This window comes from Anastrepha obliqua, chromosome 2 (assembly GCF_027943255.1).
Source record: "Anastrepha obliqua isolate idAnaObli1 chromosome 2, idAnaObli1_1.0, whole genome shotgun sequence".
In the NCBI taxonomy this organism is placed as follows: Eukaryota; Metazoa; Arthropoda; class Insecta; order Diptera; family Tephritidae; genus Anastrepha; species Anastrepha obliqua.
Genome location: NC_072893.1, coordinates 26,355,861 through 26,371,194, shown reverse-complemented (window position 1 = coordinate 26,371,194; position 15,334 = coordinate 26,355,861). Strand labels below are relative to the sequence as shown.

The 15,334-nt window shown below is 38.5% G+C and overlaps 1 protein-coding gene across 1 annotated transcript; it reads right to left on the bottom strand.

Annotated features, from left to right (window-relative positions):
* Positions 1-3,333: 3,333 nt before the first annotated feature.
* On the bottom strand, positions 3,334-13,639 carry LOC129238061 (serine protease persephone-like). Its single transcript, XM_054873101.1, has 7 exons — positions 13,256-13,639; positions 7,787-7,940; positions 7,617-7,685; positions 7,485-7,531; positions 7,157-7,416; positions 3,830-4,013; positions 3,334-3,772 (listed from the first exon to the last, which is right to left on the bottom strand). Exons 1-7 carry the CDS (start codon positions 13,314-13,316, stop codon positions 3,453-3,455), a joined length of 1,095 nt encoding a protein of 364 aa, XP_054729076.1. The 5' UTR covers positions 13,317-13,639; the 3' UTR covers positions 3,334-3,452.
* Between the last annotated feature and the right edge of the window lie 1,695 nt (positions 13,640-15,334).

The window sequence follows — 15,334 nt, the reverse complement described above, 5'->3', positions numbered from 1 at the left end:
CTCATTATTTTGACCAGAGAGCAACATATTTGAGTTACATCGAAATCGAAGAACATGACCCGAATAGCCCGGTTGAATTGAAATGGAAAGCATCCACTGTAACTTAAAAACCGCTTGGTAGATTTCAATAAAATTTAAACTGCTTTTGAAAAACATAAAAAACTCGTGCCTGTTCGAAGTATTTAGTTTTTTCAAAAAATTCGATTTTTTTAAACAGTTAATTGTTGGTTTTTTTCTCGAAAATGTGAAATATATTTCGTGAGGCCGCCATTTGAAAAAAAAGATTCGATCAGGCACAAGATTACACCGCGTTACACACATTCTGTCCTACGAACCAAATATACTTTTTCGGAAAGGGGATAAAAAATAAAAATACACGTTACAATTTTTTTTTTTGTATTTTATAACTTTAAACGAGCAATTCTTGTATGCATATCTGTATAGCCACACGATCTCAGGATTAGCTTAACGGATTTGAATGAAATTGGGCACACAGATAGTGTATCACATTTCTAGACTTTTCCCCTAGGTGTTGTCACTGACAATGTTTCACAGGGTTGCCACCTGTTCGAAATTAAAAAAAAAAAATTGCATGAGATATGCCGATGTGGGTATCAAAAGAAAGGTATTTCACTCCGCATTAAAATAGAGATATAAAACCCCGAATTTTTTTTATTAATTTTATTATATTAAAGTTAAAAATTGTTACATTAAAAATTTTAATGCTTTTAAAGAAACTTAGGCACTTTATTTTTTTAATTGTTAGTACAGAGTACTTTATTGTTGACCTTCCATCAGTAAACTTGCATAAATTTCTATAGCAATAGTCGCACACGACTTCCGGAGTATACCACAAGTAAGGAATATAAGCAGTCTTGAATATTTTCTGAAACGAATTAACCACTGTTTTCGTAATATTTTTAAAAATTTTACTTGGTGCGAATAAACCACAAACGTAACAAAAGTTATTTCGAGTCGGGCACTGCATTTTTCGTAAGATAAAATATACAGAAAGACGTTTTCGCGCAACAGAACTTAAAACAATTGTCAAAGTATACCTCTCCTAGTAGCGCAACTGTCAGATGATCGGAACTTCCGGAACTGTAACAAACACACAAACGGCACAGAGTGTGTTATATGAAACAGTAAATTAAAGGTTAATAAGTTGTTTAAAAATTTGGAGTCCCTTCAAGTTATGTCGAAAATTTAGAAAAAAATTTTTTTTTTTTGGAAAAAAAAATTCAAGAAAATCTGAGAATTGATAAACATTTTTTTTTTTGATTTTACATAATAAAAACATTTCCGCGAGTCTGCATCGTCCTTCTCTTCCATCGGGGAGTTGGCGCAAATTAGCGAGATTTTAAAAAATCGCGCTTTGATGCGGATTATTGCGAGACGCTCGTCCACCGGAGTGAACGACAGTACTTGGCGCGAAGTCTCTCTCCCACAACAAATCCGACACTGAATTTGCGCTCCTTTACATGACAGCTGTATTAGACGTCGCAAGGACCTATGGTTTTCCTGCCTTGCCCCGTCCATCGCATTTCTTGGATGGCAGTGATGTCAGCCTTTACTCTCACGAGGACATCAGCTAGCCGGACAGAGGCACCTTCCCCATTAAGGGACCGGACATTCCAGGTGCATGCCCTCAAATCGTATTCTTCATTTCATTTGCAGGGGTCGCAATCAGTGTTGGAAGTTCTCATCCGAGGCATTGTTGCTGTTTTCATTGAGTTTAAGTTAAGTGGCGGGTCCCAAACCCAACGCACAACCAGCTATCCTGGAATGCTTCGCCTTCTCACGTTAGCTCACTCCCGAACGGGTTTTTGGAAGCTACTCAGAGGATACGTGGGCTAATCCCGGATGTTGTGAGCTGCTTGAGCCATATGCAGAAGAATCATCATGGCCACTCCCGAGTGAATGGCGATCAGTAACTTTCCCCACTTGGGTGGGGCGAAGTCCAAAACAAACAAAACAAGACTGAGCTAAAATAGAAACCACAGGAGTTTTGTTCTGATAACTTCGATTTTATTTATTCAAAATAGTCCCCTCTGGCCTCGGTACACTGGTTTGCAAGATCTAAAAGCTTTTCGACAGAAAGTTTCAGGTCATTGACCGGAATGTCCTCCAGGATGTCGTTACAAGCCTTTTGGGTGGTCTCTACGGACATAAAACGTTTTCCTTTCGTGGCCAAATGCAATTTTTCGAAAAGGTAGAAGTCACAGGGAGCCATATCAGGCGAATACGTTAAGTGATTGATGGTTAAAATGCGATTTCTAGTAAAAAAATCAGTCACACGAGTAGATCGATGAGATGGTGCATTATCATACGATAAGCGCCAGCTTCCTCCTTCGCGGTATTCACAACAAATGCTTCAAATTGAAAACACCAAGATAGAAAATTGAATTGACGGTTTGGCCCGTTGGCACGAATTGCTTGTGGACAATTCCCTTGGAATCGAAAAAACAAATGAGCATCGAATTTATTTTTGACTTCTCCAAATGCGATTTTTTGGGTGGTGGCTCGTCTGTGGCCTTGTATTCGGCACTTTGAAGCATAGTTGCAGGTTCATGTTGGAAGCACCACGTTTCATCACCAGTTACAATGTTGTGAAGGAAGTTCTCGTCTTTTCTCGCCTCTTTAATGAGGCTTTTCGAATGTTGAATTCTGAGCAATTTTCGGCCTTCAGTTATCTTGTGCGGAATGAAACGTGCACAGACCTTTCGTAAGCACAAATGATCATCTAAAATGCGAAAAATCGATGTTATGGAGATATTCAATTCCGATCCCATGAATTTCAACGATGGTTTCGGTTCATTTTTGTTAAATTTACGAACAATTTCGTTGGAGTTTTCGGTGATTACTGATTTTGGGCGACCCGTTCATTGTCATTTATGTCCTCACAACCATCTCTGAAACGTGTAAAGCACTCATAAAGTCTGGCACGAAATAGACAATCACCGCCATACACTTTTTGCATCAATTCAAATGCTTCGGTAAACGATTTACCGATTTTAAAACAAAATTTGATTTAGCTCTTTGCTCGAAGCTCATTTTTGTACCGATCACACAAACATACTGACACCTTAGACGCAATAATTTCGCTTCCACTGTACTGAATGTCACTAAGCTTTCACTGAAAGTCAGCTGGGGATGCAACTTCCACCGCACTAAAGCATTAAAAAGATGGCGTCATCAAAAACATTTTTAATATGCAAGTCGTGCTTATTTTGGACTTCACCTTATATTAACAGAATTTTAATATTTAATACATTTCTTTTTAAATGACAATAAATTCGATTATGTTACATACAAAATAATAAATTTTTCGATTTTTGTCGGCAGTCACAGCTTCGCACTGAAGGCAAGCGCTTAAGAGAAAAACATTTCCTTATAATTTTTAATAAAATTGTATTTCTAATTTAGGGTCAGGTCAGCTCGTTTATCGTCCATCATCCTTCAGGCCATACAATACTTTCAATAAAATCCAAAAATTTTGCCACACTGGTATAAATACCCGGTAAATTTCTACAATTTCCGCCAAATGAAACTACACCCACCACTCTGTAGTTATTGTAGGCTTTCTCTTTAATTATCTGCAGTGGCCCACCAGAGTTGCCCCAACAGGCATCTTTCCCTGGCGCCAGAGCACACAGCTGTGTCTCATCAATCCCATGGCGTAAGCGACGATCAATGTAATTTTTGAATTCTGCGTTGCATTTTGGCAGCGGTATCAGATTCATTTTGGCCGCCATTAAGTGTTTTGATAGATCTACGTAGGAAAAAAGTTAAAATGCATTCGCTTAATAATAAAATTTCATATGCGTACTGTTACTTTCGGTGCGTCCCCAACCAGTCTCAATTATTTCCGTGTTTTCGGGCAAATCAGTTGGATCAGTATGCAGGCATGTTGGATAAACCTTAACACTAAAATCGGCATCTCTGGCCAATTCAATTAATCCAATGTCGAAGTAATAAGAAAAACTCGAATAGTTCTGTGGCACGTAGGTTGCCTATTATGAAATTGAAGAAAATGAAACAAATCATGTGAGAAAAATAGTTTGTTTGACTACATGCAAGGGGGCGCAAAATTGATCATCCAATTTTGTTTTTGTATAACACTTTTTAATAACGAGGATGTGGCAAAAAAATGGTGCGGAACCGCTAGTTGGATTCTTGAAGAATCACAACTTATACGAACCAATCAACACTTTTTAATAGCGCAGACACTCCAAATTTAGCGAAGTCCTCAACCATCTGTGCGCTCCTTCTGGCAGAAAAATGTGAAACACAGATGGCGCTTCAAGCAGTAAGACGACGTTGTTCCTAAGCAACGACAGGTGGGCATTCGCACTATTTAGGACTGAAAGCGGCAGGCTATCTCCGGGGCTTTAGTTGAGTTCATCAAAAACATGCTAATGAGCAGATTTGTGATCGCAACCTTAGAGGCCACGACGATCAGGAAAAGAGTCAGTAGAAAAACACCTCAAGGCGGTGTGATGTCTCCTCTCCTCTGAGTGCTGGCAATAAACTTCTTGCTAAAGAGCCTAGAAGAGAGAGGACAACACATCGTAGCTTATGTGGATGATGTTGCAATGGTTGTAAGAGGGAAATTTCCCAATACACTTTGTGAAATCATGCAAGATTTACTAAACATGGTTGAGAACTGGTCAAGATCAAATGGGCTAAGCGTCAACCCCAACAAAACCGAACTGATCTTATTTACCAGGAAACATAGAATTCCAAGAATAACTCCTCCGACTCTAGATGGAACGGCTTTGTCATTTAGTGATGAGGCCCGCTCGTTAGGTCTTATACTAAACAGAAAGCTAACATGGAAATCAAATGTCGAAGGTAGAGTAAAAAGTGCAACAATAGCACTCTGCTCTTGTAAGCCGCAAATAGGACTAAGTTGGGGTCCTTCCCCATCTATCGTATATTGGCTATACACAGCTATTGTAAGACCAATCCTAACATACATTATACAATAATGGGGCCGGTTTTAGATAAGTTATATATAAATAACCATGGTACATGTACAAAGAATGGCCAGTCTTTGCATCTGCGGGGCACTGAGAACCACACCCACAGAGGCACTACACATTATGCTTAACCTATTATCAATAGAGCATTTCGGCAAGCAAACAGCTGCCAAGGCTGCTCTCAGATTAAGCGAAATCGGTATACTCAGAATAAAGCAGAGAGGACACTCTTGAATTTTAGAAAAATTCCCCTGCATTCCTGGTACAACGGATTTCTGTAAGACCAAGGATATCAATTTAGATAAATCCTTCGTCACAGCATTTCCTTCCAAATAGGAAGGGTGGTAGCGAAATGATATAAACATCTATACAGATGGTTCAACACTATATAACAGAGTAGGTGGAGGGGTTTACTCCGGTAAACTCGGAGCTCGCCAATCATTTCGTCTACCTGATCATTGCAGTGTTTTGCAGGCGGAAGTCACTGCCATAAAAGAGGGACTTACTGTAATAAAAACGAGAGTATTATCCACAAATGAAGTATTCATATACTCAGACAGTCCAGCGACAATAAAAGTGCTTGGATCTAAAACACACTCGTCTAAAACAGTCATAGAATGTTTTAAACTTGTAAAGGACATATCAAAATACTACAAAATACACCTTATTTGGTGCCAGGACACAGGCATATATGTAGCAGGGAACTGCAAGGCAGATAAACTTGGTCGAATTGGTACAACGCTTGTTTTCCAAGCGGATAAGACGCTGATACCTATGCCCACTTGTAAAATACTTATAGAAAGGGAAACCATCAATATGGTAAGTTGGCAAAACCTCTACACATGCGAACTAAGCAGACAGACATGGCCGAAATGGAACAGCGGTCGATCGAAAATCTTGCTAAGATTTAACAGAGAATCTATAAGAAAAATGATAGGGGTATTAACTGGTCACTGTCTGATAGGCAGCCTCGCTAGAAGGTTAGGACTCCCGTACTTCGATTTCTGTAGAAGCTGTCTAAATTCAGAAGAAGAGGAAACAGTCAGGCACGTTTTATGTGAGTGTGAAAACTTAGCGACAAGGAGGTTTCGCACTCTTGGCATGGCATTTTTAATTGATGTTGCGGACATTATGTTCGCATCGTCGTCAGGGATCTCATCAACGCCGCCAACAAAGTGTTATACGCCCACCTTAACTTGTTCAAGTCCCAACTTTTGTCTAAAGCTACAAAGTTCACTATGTACAAGACACTTATTCGACCAATCCTAACATATGGTTGTGAGGTATGGACTCTTAAGGTTGATGACTGCGCGCCGATTGCTAGCACGGAAAGAAAAATTTTAAGAAAGATCTTTGGTCCTATAAGAATGGATGATGGTACCTATAGAATCCAATTGAACTCGGAACTGAACGATCTAACTCAGAACGAGACAGCTGTGCGTTTTGTTAAAGCGCAGCACATAAGATGGCTAGGTTATGTGATCCGTATGCCTGTTGACTGTACCGTGAAGAAAGCCTTGACAGGAAAGCTAATGGGCGTGGAGTCCAAAGGCAGACCGAGGAACCGTTGGATAGACGCAGTGGAACACGATCTTAAGAAGCTGGGAATACGTAACTACGGAGCAACAGCTCAAGATAGACCGCTTTGGAGGAGCATTTTGGAGGAAGCTTTGACGTACGCTATGAAAGAAGAAGAAGCGGACATAGCGCATCTAAAACTAACGAAACTTTGCTCGTTTATTAAAGCTACCGGATGGTTTGAAAAGGAACCCACAGGGTGAGGATAAGTTCCTGTTCCCAGTTTCCAATGGATCTATGAATAGTCTAAGTGTGTCATTGCGACAGCCACCCCACCTACCTACCTAGCGGCAAAGCTAATCATCTACACTGTCAGAAATCAAATAGATTAACGAAACCAACGCAAAACATCTTATCGAGGCCCAATGCTCCCGAGAGGAATGAACAAAGAAAAAAAATAACACTTTTACTTAATACAAAAAAAAATAATTATAAATTATGATAATCTTTATTTTGAGTTTTACGCGCGCTCCATTTTTTGTCTATTTGTTTACTGTAGTTGCCTCGTTCACAAATTGCAAAAATTATAAATCTTCCGATAGGGTGATTAATTTTGTGCCACCTTCTGTATATGGATATGTATTCATATTACTCACTTTGATATCTATCTCCAGTCGGCCTTGCCATTGCTCTGTATCATTGAAGTCAGTAACACCCAAAATAACTTTTATAGGTTTCATGCCCCTCCGTGTTATGCAATGCGCCGCAGTAAGAACGAAACGTTTATCAATCAACGTCCCACCACAAACCATATCTTTGTCGTCATAAACAATTTTCGCCATATGCGGATATTCTGTGCCTCCAATTATATGATTTATTGAGCTTGGCATCAGAGCCATTTCAATATTCCTGCATGCTGAAATTTTTAATATTTTTTTAACTTTATAATTACTGCCACTATAATGATTTTCACGCTATACCCACCACGATCAGCCGGGCGATCGATATTGCATGTACGTGACGTCATGTTGCTGCAAAGCAAATTGTAAAAAAAGATATATATTTTTTAAATTTTATGCTAAGAAATATCTTTTCTTTAATGCAAAGAAAACAAACCCTGGCAGTGGTGCTGTGGTAGTAATATCCGACGGCTTTGCTGTAGTGGTACTGGTTACTGCACTGTTCCTAAAAATAATATTTTTTATATTTTTTTTTTTAGCAGAGTGCATGGAAACCAAAGCTGCTGGAGGAAAAGCTCATCACTTATTTAGTTCATAAATACTTACGGACAACAAATAATCTCCTCAAATTCAGTAAAATCACAATGGCCAATATCGTTATGGGTGAGACCCATTGCGTTCATAGAATCGGATAGTTGCGGACAATTTCGGCTGACAGCACAATTTCCCTTATAGTGTTCCGTTTCACATGCGTCAGTTTCTAAAATACAAAAACAAATGGAATTTAAGTGCGTTCTGCCCAACAGAAAAAAAAAGTGTCATTGTGAATTTTTTTTTTCATCAAAATATCCAACTTCTTTTCAGAATCCGAAGAAAATTTTCAGTTATGCAGTTTATAACCCGGTAGCTTTTAGTATAATAAAGTGAACGCTTGAAGTGGCTCAAAAATACCGTTAATATTTGGCTTACAAAAAGCGCAAAACAAACGTATTTCGTTCAGTGCGGGCTTCTCCTTCTTCTAGACTGCCGCGATAACCGCTTACGCGAGTTTGGCCGAGTTTAACAAAGCGCGCCAGTCGTTTCTTTCTCGTACTAACCGACGCCAGTTGGAAACACCAAGTGAAGCCAAGTTCTTCTCCACCTGATCTTTCCAACACAGAGAAGGGCTTCATCTGGTAGCAACAGCTGGTAACGCATCAAATACTTCCAGAGCCCAAGCGTTTCTTTCTATTCGGTCGACATAATCCTGCCAACGTTGACGCTTGATCTTTATTCATTCCTATTATCCTATGCTCCGAGCCATGAAAACATAAAGGGTGATTTTTTAGCTATTACTTTTGAAGTGAAAACTTCTTTAGAATCGTTGGGAGTGATTTGAGAAAAAGTGAAACGAAAAAAGCGACACTCTTGGCTACGAATATTACATATACACGTAGCGACGAACTAAATAACTTTTAGGCCAGCGCCGACAGCATGGCGCGATAGCCGATCGGCTAGCAATGTGAGCTTCCGATCCAAAATTCTTGGTTCGAATCACAAGAAAAAAATTTTTTTTAAACAGATATTTTATTTTATTTTATGATATGTTTATGAGGAGCTTTTTTTCATGGCAGAAATACACTCGGTGTTTTGCCATTGCCTGCTGAGGGGTGAGCGCTATTAGAAAAATAGTTTTCCTTAATTTTGGTGTTTTCACCGAGATTCGAACTGACGTTCTCTCTGTGAATTCTGAATAGTAGTCACGCACCAACCCATTCGGCTACGGCGTTTGTTTAATTTTACTGATGCAAAAATGAGGAAAAATATATGAATAAAGTTTGCTTACTGTTTACACATTTTCCAAAGGTGACGGAGAACCAAAAAAAAAAAAAAAAATTTTCAAACAAATACGAGTGCATATGTGTAATTGTGTTAGAGTTTCGGTCACGCCCCAGCAAAACCTGCGTGCATATGTGTTTGTATAATAACATTCAAAAAAATGTAATTGTGTTAGAGTTTCGGTCACGCAGGTTTTGCTGGGGACGCTCATAATAGCAACCGCGTGTGTATTTTTATATTCGTAAATATTTTCATTTTTAAATATTTACCGCAATTATGCCGAAAAATAATGCAGAAAAGTGTTGTGAATATCGACAGAAAAAAAAATCAATAAATAGCATCACGGAATTCATTCACGAAAATTTAATAAAGTATACACCAGAAGTATCGCGGATATTTAGAAAAGATTACAATAAAGTTCCAATGATTTTAAGTGGCGATTTTAACGTAAATTTTGCATTGGACACAGCGGTTCCTTTAATTGACGTTCTCAATACAACATTCAATTTAAAAATGTGTAACAATCGCACTGAATCGACAACACGATCAAAAACAACCGTTGACGCGGTATTTCAAAGACATGTTGACAACATCGAAACCAAAGCATTTGTATCATATTTTAGCTTTCATAAGCCACTCGTATCATTTGTTGAAATTGACAACATTGAGGATGAATAACAATAAAATGAAGAAAATAAAATATGAACTTTATAGCAATATTATAATGAACCTATAATTATCCCGCTCCTAATGCTGCTTTCGTCTTATTCTCTCTCAGTTTGTTTTACGGAAGGTTTCACTTCTATCGCGTCTAACCGTTAGACTGGTGTTTTTTTTAAACAGTTGGTTTAAACCGCTGACGCACGTTTCGTGTTTTGTTTCACTGTCAAACATCTTCTCTTACGTAGAGTGCGAATTGAAGAAAATATCGCACCTGTATCGGCCAGTGTTAACGATGACCATCAATTATCGATTCGTCGCCGTTCGCAGCAATTGAGCCTCTGTTACTCAACAACGTGGAAAATTTTGCGAAAGAATTTAGGTGTGAAGCCTTTCCAAATACAGCTGGTGCAAGAATTGAAGCCGAACGACCTACCGCAACGCAGAATTTTTGGTGAATGGACTGTTGGAAAGTTGGTCAAAGATCCACTTTTTTATCGAAAAATTGTGTTCAGCGACGAAGCTCATTTTTGGATCAATCAGAATTATCGATTTTGGAGTGAAGATCAGCCAGGAGAATTGCAAGAGCTACCAATGTATCCAGAAAAGGTCACAGTTTGTTGCGGTTTATGGGCTGGAGGCATCACTGGACCGTACTTCTTCAAAGGTGCTGCGAATCGTAACGTAACTGTGAATGGTGAGCGCTACCGTGAAATGATATCTAACTTTTTGTTGCCTAAAATGCAAGAACTTGACTTGCATGACATGTGGTTTCAGCAAGAAGGTGCCACATACCACACAGCACGCGTAACAATGGACTTGTTGAGAGGCGAGTTCGGTGAACATTTTATTTCACATTCGGGACCTGTCAATTGACCACCCAGATCGTGCGATATAACGCCTTTAGATTGTTTTTTGTGGGGCTATGTTAAAGCTCATGTCTATTCAAACAAGCCTGCTTCAATTAACGCATTGGAAGACAACATTAAAGCATTTATATGTGAGATACCGGCCGAAACATTGGAAAAAGTATGCCAAAATTGGACTAAGCGGATGGACCAGTTGAAGCGCAGTCGCGGTCAACATTTGCTTGAAATAATCTTCAAACATTAAATTTTATGGACTGTACTATCGATTTAAATAAAAATTTCATGCATTTTACGTGTGGTTTTTTGAAAAACTTTCCTATAGCTCTTAAAAAATCACTCTGCGCATTATCTGACACGATTTTCGCCCACTCTTCCTCAAAGCTTTCTTTTAGTTCACTGGCATAAGAAACTGGTCGCTGATGCACGCCCCGCTCCAACTCGTGCCACTAGTCTCTATAGGGTTTAAATCGGGTAAATGGGGAAGGATAGCAATAACTTTTGGCCAATTATAGAGCAGTCATTCTCTTGACTGTACAAAACTAGGCATACTACCCATTTTTTGCTGACTGTTTCAAGTTCTGCCTTAATATATTCAAACATATTTTCTAATTTTGCTTATAGCAATTCAATATTTTGCATAAATTTTTGTAATTCAAATTTAGGATAGTATTATATGGTCCGAATATTAAAGTTACCCACTATGTCATCATCACCATCATCATTTCTTCGTCTCCGTTGCGGAGCATAGGGCGAAAGTAAACTTTTTTTCATTTTGTGCGATTCCCGGATATATTTTTGACTTGCTGTGAGGTAATTGTTTTGTCCACAGCTTTGTATTCCTCTTCGATCGCAGCCCCTAGGTCTGCCAATTCTGCACTGTGCTTGGGGGTTCCAGTCAAGCGCTTATCTGCTGATTTCAGTGCCCCCTTTCCGTAGGGTATGGCCAAGCCGTCTCCATTTACGATCTCTTATTTCTGTTGCGATTGGTTTTTGACGGCATCGCCTATGCAATTCGGTGTTAGATATCCAGTTGTCTGGCCACCAGATACGTAGAATGCGTCTCAAGCAGCGGTTCACGAACACTTGAAGCTTCTGTACAATTTCCGCAGACAGACGCCGTGTTTCACAGGCGTAGAGCAGCACTGATTGGATTGGAGTTGAAAATGCGTGTTCTTGTTCTGACGTGCATTTGTTTGCACGCCACACGGGACGAAGATTTCCAAATGCACCTCTTGCTTTTTGCAATCTTGTAGAAACATCCTTTTTGCATCCGCTTTCCGCAGTGAATTGGCTTCCAAGGTATTGAAAAACATTTACATTTTCAATATCTTCCTCTCCGATATTTGTAGAATGCATCGTTCGCGGGTACTGTCAAATATTTGGTTTTCTTTGCATTGATTTTAAGTCCAGCGGCACTAGAGTGCTTTACGAGATCATTCGCTATGTCGCTTTGCCTAAATTTGGTATTCTCCCAAAACTGTTCAGCTCATTCGGAATTGTGAAGCACATTTTCAGGCTTTCAACAATGAAAATCCTTATTGAAGAATGCATTTAATTAAATTAATTAAATTAATTAAATTAATTAAATTAATTAATATGACGTGGGAGAATATAATTCAAGCTACAGTCCGTAATCTTTCAGCACGCAGTTGGTATCATTGCACTCAACACATGCAACCTTTTTATTTTGTCTAATTGGACAAGCGATAAATTTTGGTGCAAACGAAGATGAAACGAAATATTTTATGGCACACGGAATAAGCTGATTGTCACTTGTAAAAAACTCTCAAACATATTTTTGTTAATAATGGAGAGAGCTAAATAGCGTTGATGCAAAAACAAGGCACGTGAGAGTGGAGAATCGTGAGCAAATAAGATGCAGATATCCGATCACAAGCGATCTTCTCTCAATGAAACAACTCACGGTAGTACTGAAGAAATTCTATTTAGCGGACTGACGAGGACGGTGGTTAGACGTCTCCGACGAAGAAGAACGCTTCTGTTATATAGTATTACATATAAAGAAGCAGCGAAACAACTTGGCCGATATGTATGTACATACAGGGTCCGTCACTCGAAGTGTAACCAATTAAATGGGCCATAAATTTAGTTTGGAATATTACTTTTATTCAATTCAAAGTAAAAAATGTGTGAAAATAATACAAAACCTAGAATCGATTTACTTTTGCTCGATATGACCACCTTTTGCCTTGACTATGGCCTTGAGACGCTTCGGAAACGAATCGAAAGCTACCCGAATGTGACTTGCAGGTATTTCGGCCCACTCGCGGACAATGGCTTTTTCAGCGCCTCGAGACTGGTGAATTCTTTAGTTCAGACCTTAACAATCACATTATTTTTTTTGTTGGCGATGCTTTTCATTTTCGTCCAGATAACGAATGCTTCAAGTTTTATATTGCAGAAAATGCACAAAGGTTAGGCAATTACTTAGTTGCCAACCCAATAGTTTAAGATAGTGTGGATGTGAAATAAGTGATAAACTATTTTTTTTTTTTTTAAATTTTGACAGAGGCCACTTTCATAATTATGGGCACATTTTTATGTAAATAAGATTTCTTGAATATGTTGGGTCCTCAAGCACTTTGTAATATTTCAAAAACGTAAAGCAGATGCACACGAAGCTCACAAAATTTCACTCGAAAGCACTAAAGTTATCTTAGTCGCACAAATAAATGTAAAATTTTGCGGCGCTGTGTTATTTACTCACCTTTTAATTGAGCTGCTCCTCCGAGTGCCAAGCAAGCAAATAAAATAATCACCAACATCATATTAATCAGGCTATTTGAAAGGTTTGGAAGCTAAAATGTCCTTATGGTTTGCTCACAATTTCACGTATGTATATATGTATTTGTGTATTTAAACCTGTGTGCACTTTTTTGCAGCTTAAAGCCGGCACTTCTATGCATTTATCCCGGAAAATTTCAACTGAACTCTGTTTTTGCTTCAAGCAAGATTCTCATATAAATTTTGTATTTATTTGTTGATAAAAATATTTAATTTTTCATTCAATTGAATTCGTAAAAAAATTAGTTGATGCAATGTACACAATTTTTTCACTTTGCGAATATAAACTTTTCTGTTTGCATCTGTGCAGCTGCTCCTTGCTGCCTCAACTGGTGCCGTCGCTCGCAGTTCATTCTTATAGGTAAATTTTTAGCGATAAGACTCGGAGAATTTTTGGAGAATTCACATATTTTAGTGAGAACTGATCAAAGTAAATTTATATAAATATTTTATTGAACTTGCGTATGGATGTATTAATGTACCTGCCTATAGAAAAATATTATGCGCATACAGGGTGTTCAAGAAAAATTTAAAATGTTTAAGGAGGGTTAAGGCACTCGCCTCATTTGAAATGGTGTTTTTTTGGGTGTTTCTTTAAAAACGAATATACCGCCACTTACTAGAGCTGAAAATATTTTTAACCGACAATGCAATTGATATCATGCTCATTGCCGAAACGCATACCACTGAGAATATCTATATAAACATACCAAACTTCGATATTTATTATACAAATCACCCTGACTACAAAGCTCATGGAGGCACAGCTATCATAATAAAAAGAGCAATAAAATACGTAGAAATGGATGGCTATAAAGCCGAACATATACAGGCGACTACAGTCTGCATCAACACTTTGACTGGCCCAATAAATATATCAGCTGTTTATTGTCCACCCAAGTATAATAACACAAAACAATACCTTGATTATCTTAAATAAGTTGGAAATCGATACCTAGCAGGGGGAGACTACAATGCTAAGCACGTAACATGGGGATCTAGGATAACCACCACGAAAGGAAGACACCTATATGAGGCCATTAAGGCAAATAACAACAGCATATTAAGCACAGGAGCACCGACGTATTGGCCAACTGACACTAAAAAACTTCCTGACTTAATCGACTTCTGTATTACGAAAAACCTGATTCATGAAAACATTCCAATAAGATCAAGCCTTGACTTATCATCAGACCACTCACCATTAATAATAACGCTCCAGGATAGACCTGTTAGAAAAGCCATCACCTCGCTATATAACCATAAGACGAACTGGAATATATTTCGAGGTGTCATAAAAGAAAACATGGAAACTCGAGTCTCTTTGAAATCCTCCTCCGAACTGGACAATGCAATCGTATACTTAAACGATAACATAATAAAAGCAGTAACACAATCGACACCAATATTAGAAACATTAATAACTAAGAAAATCCCTGCTTTTATTTTAGACAAAATCAAACAAAATCGCAAACTCAGGAAAGACTGGCAACGCTCCACACACCCAGCCGATAAAACTAAACTAAACAAATCATCAAATGAACTCAAAAAAATTCTCCAAGAACATAATGACAATCAACTGAAGAAGTACCTTAGCAGCCTCGAAACAACTACAGCTACCAACTATTCCCTATGGAAAGCAACCAAAATACTCACTAAAACAACCATACACAAGCCTCCAATAAAAACAAATTCCAACACATAGGCTAGAACATGCAAAGAAAAGACTGAAACATTAGCTGACCACTTTAAAACAATATTTACAAATAACATGGACAATAAAGACATTGAGCTGCCGAACACAATTGAGAAAGCAGACCACTGCTGCCATCCTCTGCTGCCCATCCTCTCTAAACTGTTTGAGAAAATACTGCTTGACAGAATTGACCCGATTCTAAAACAAAAAGACGCCATCCCCTCACACCAGTTCGGTTTCCGAAAACAACATTCAACTGTGCAACAGATTCACAGAGTAGTCAACAAAATTACAGACGACTTCGAT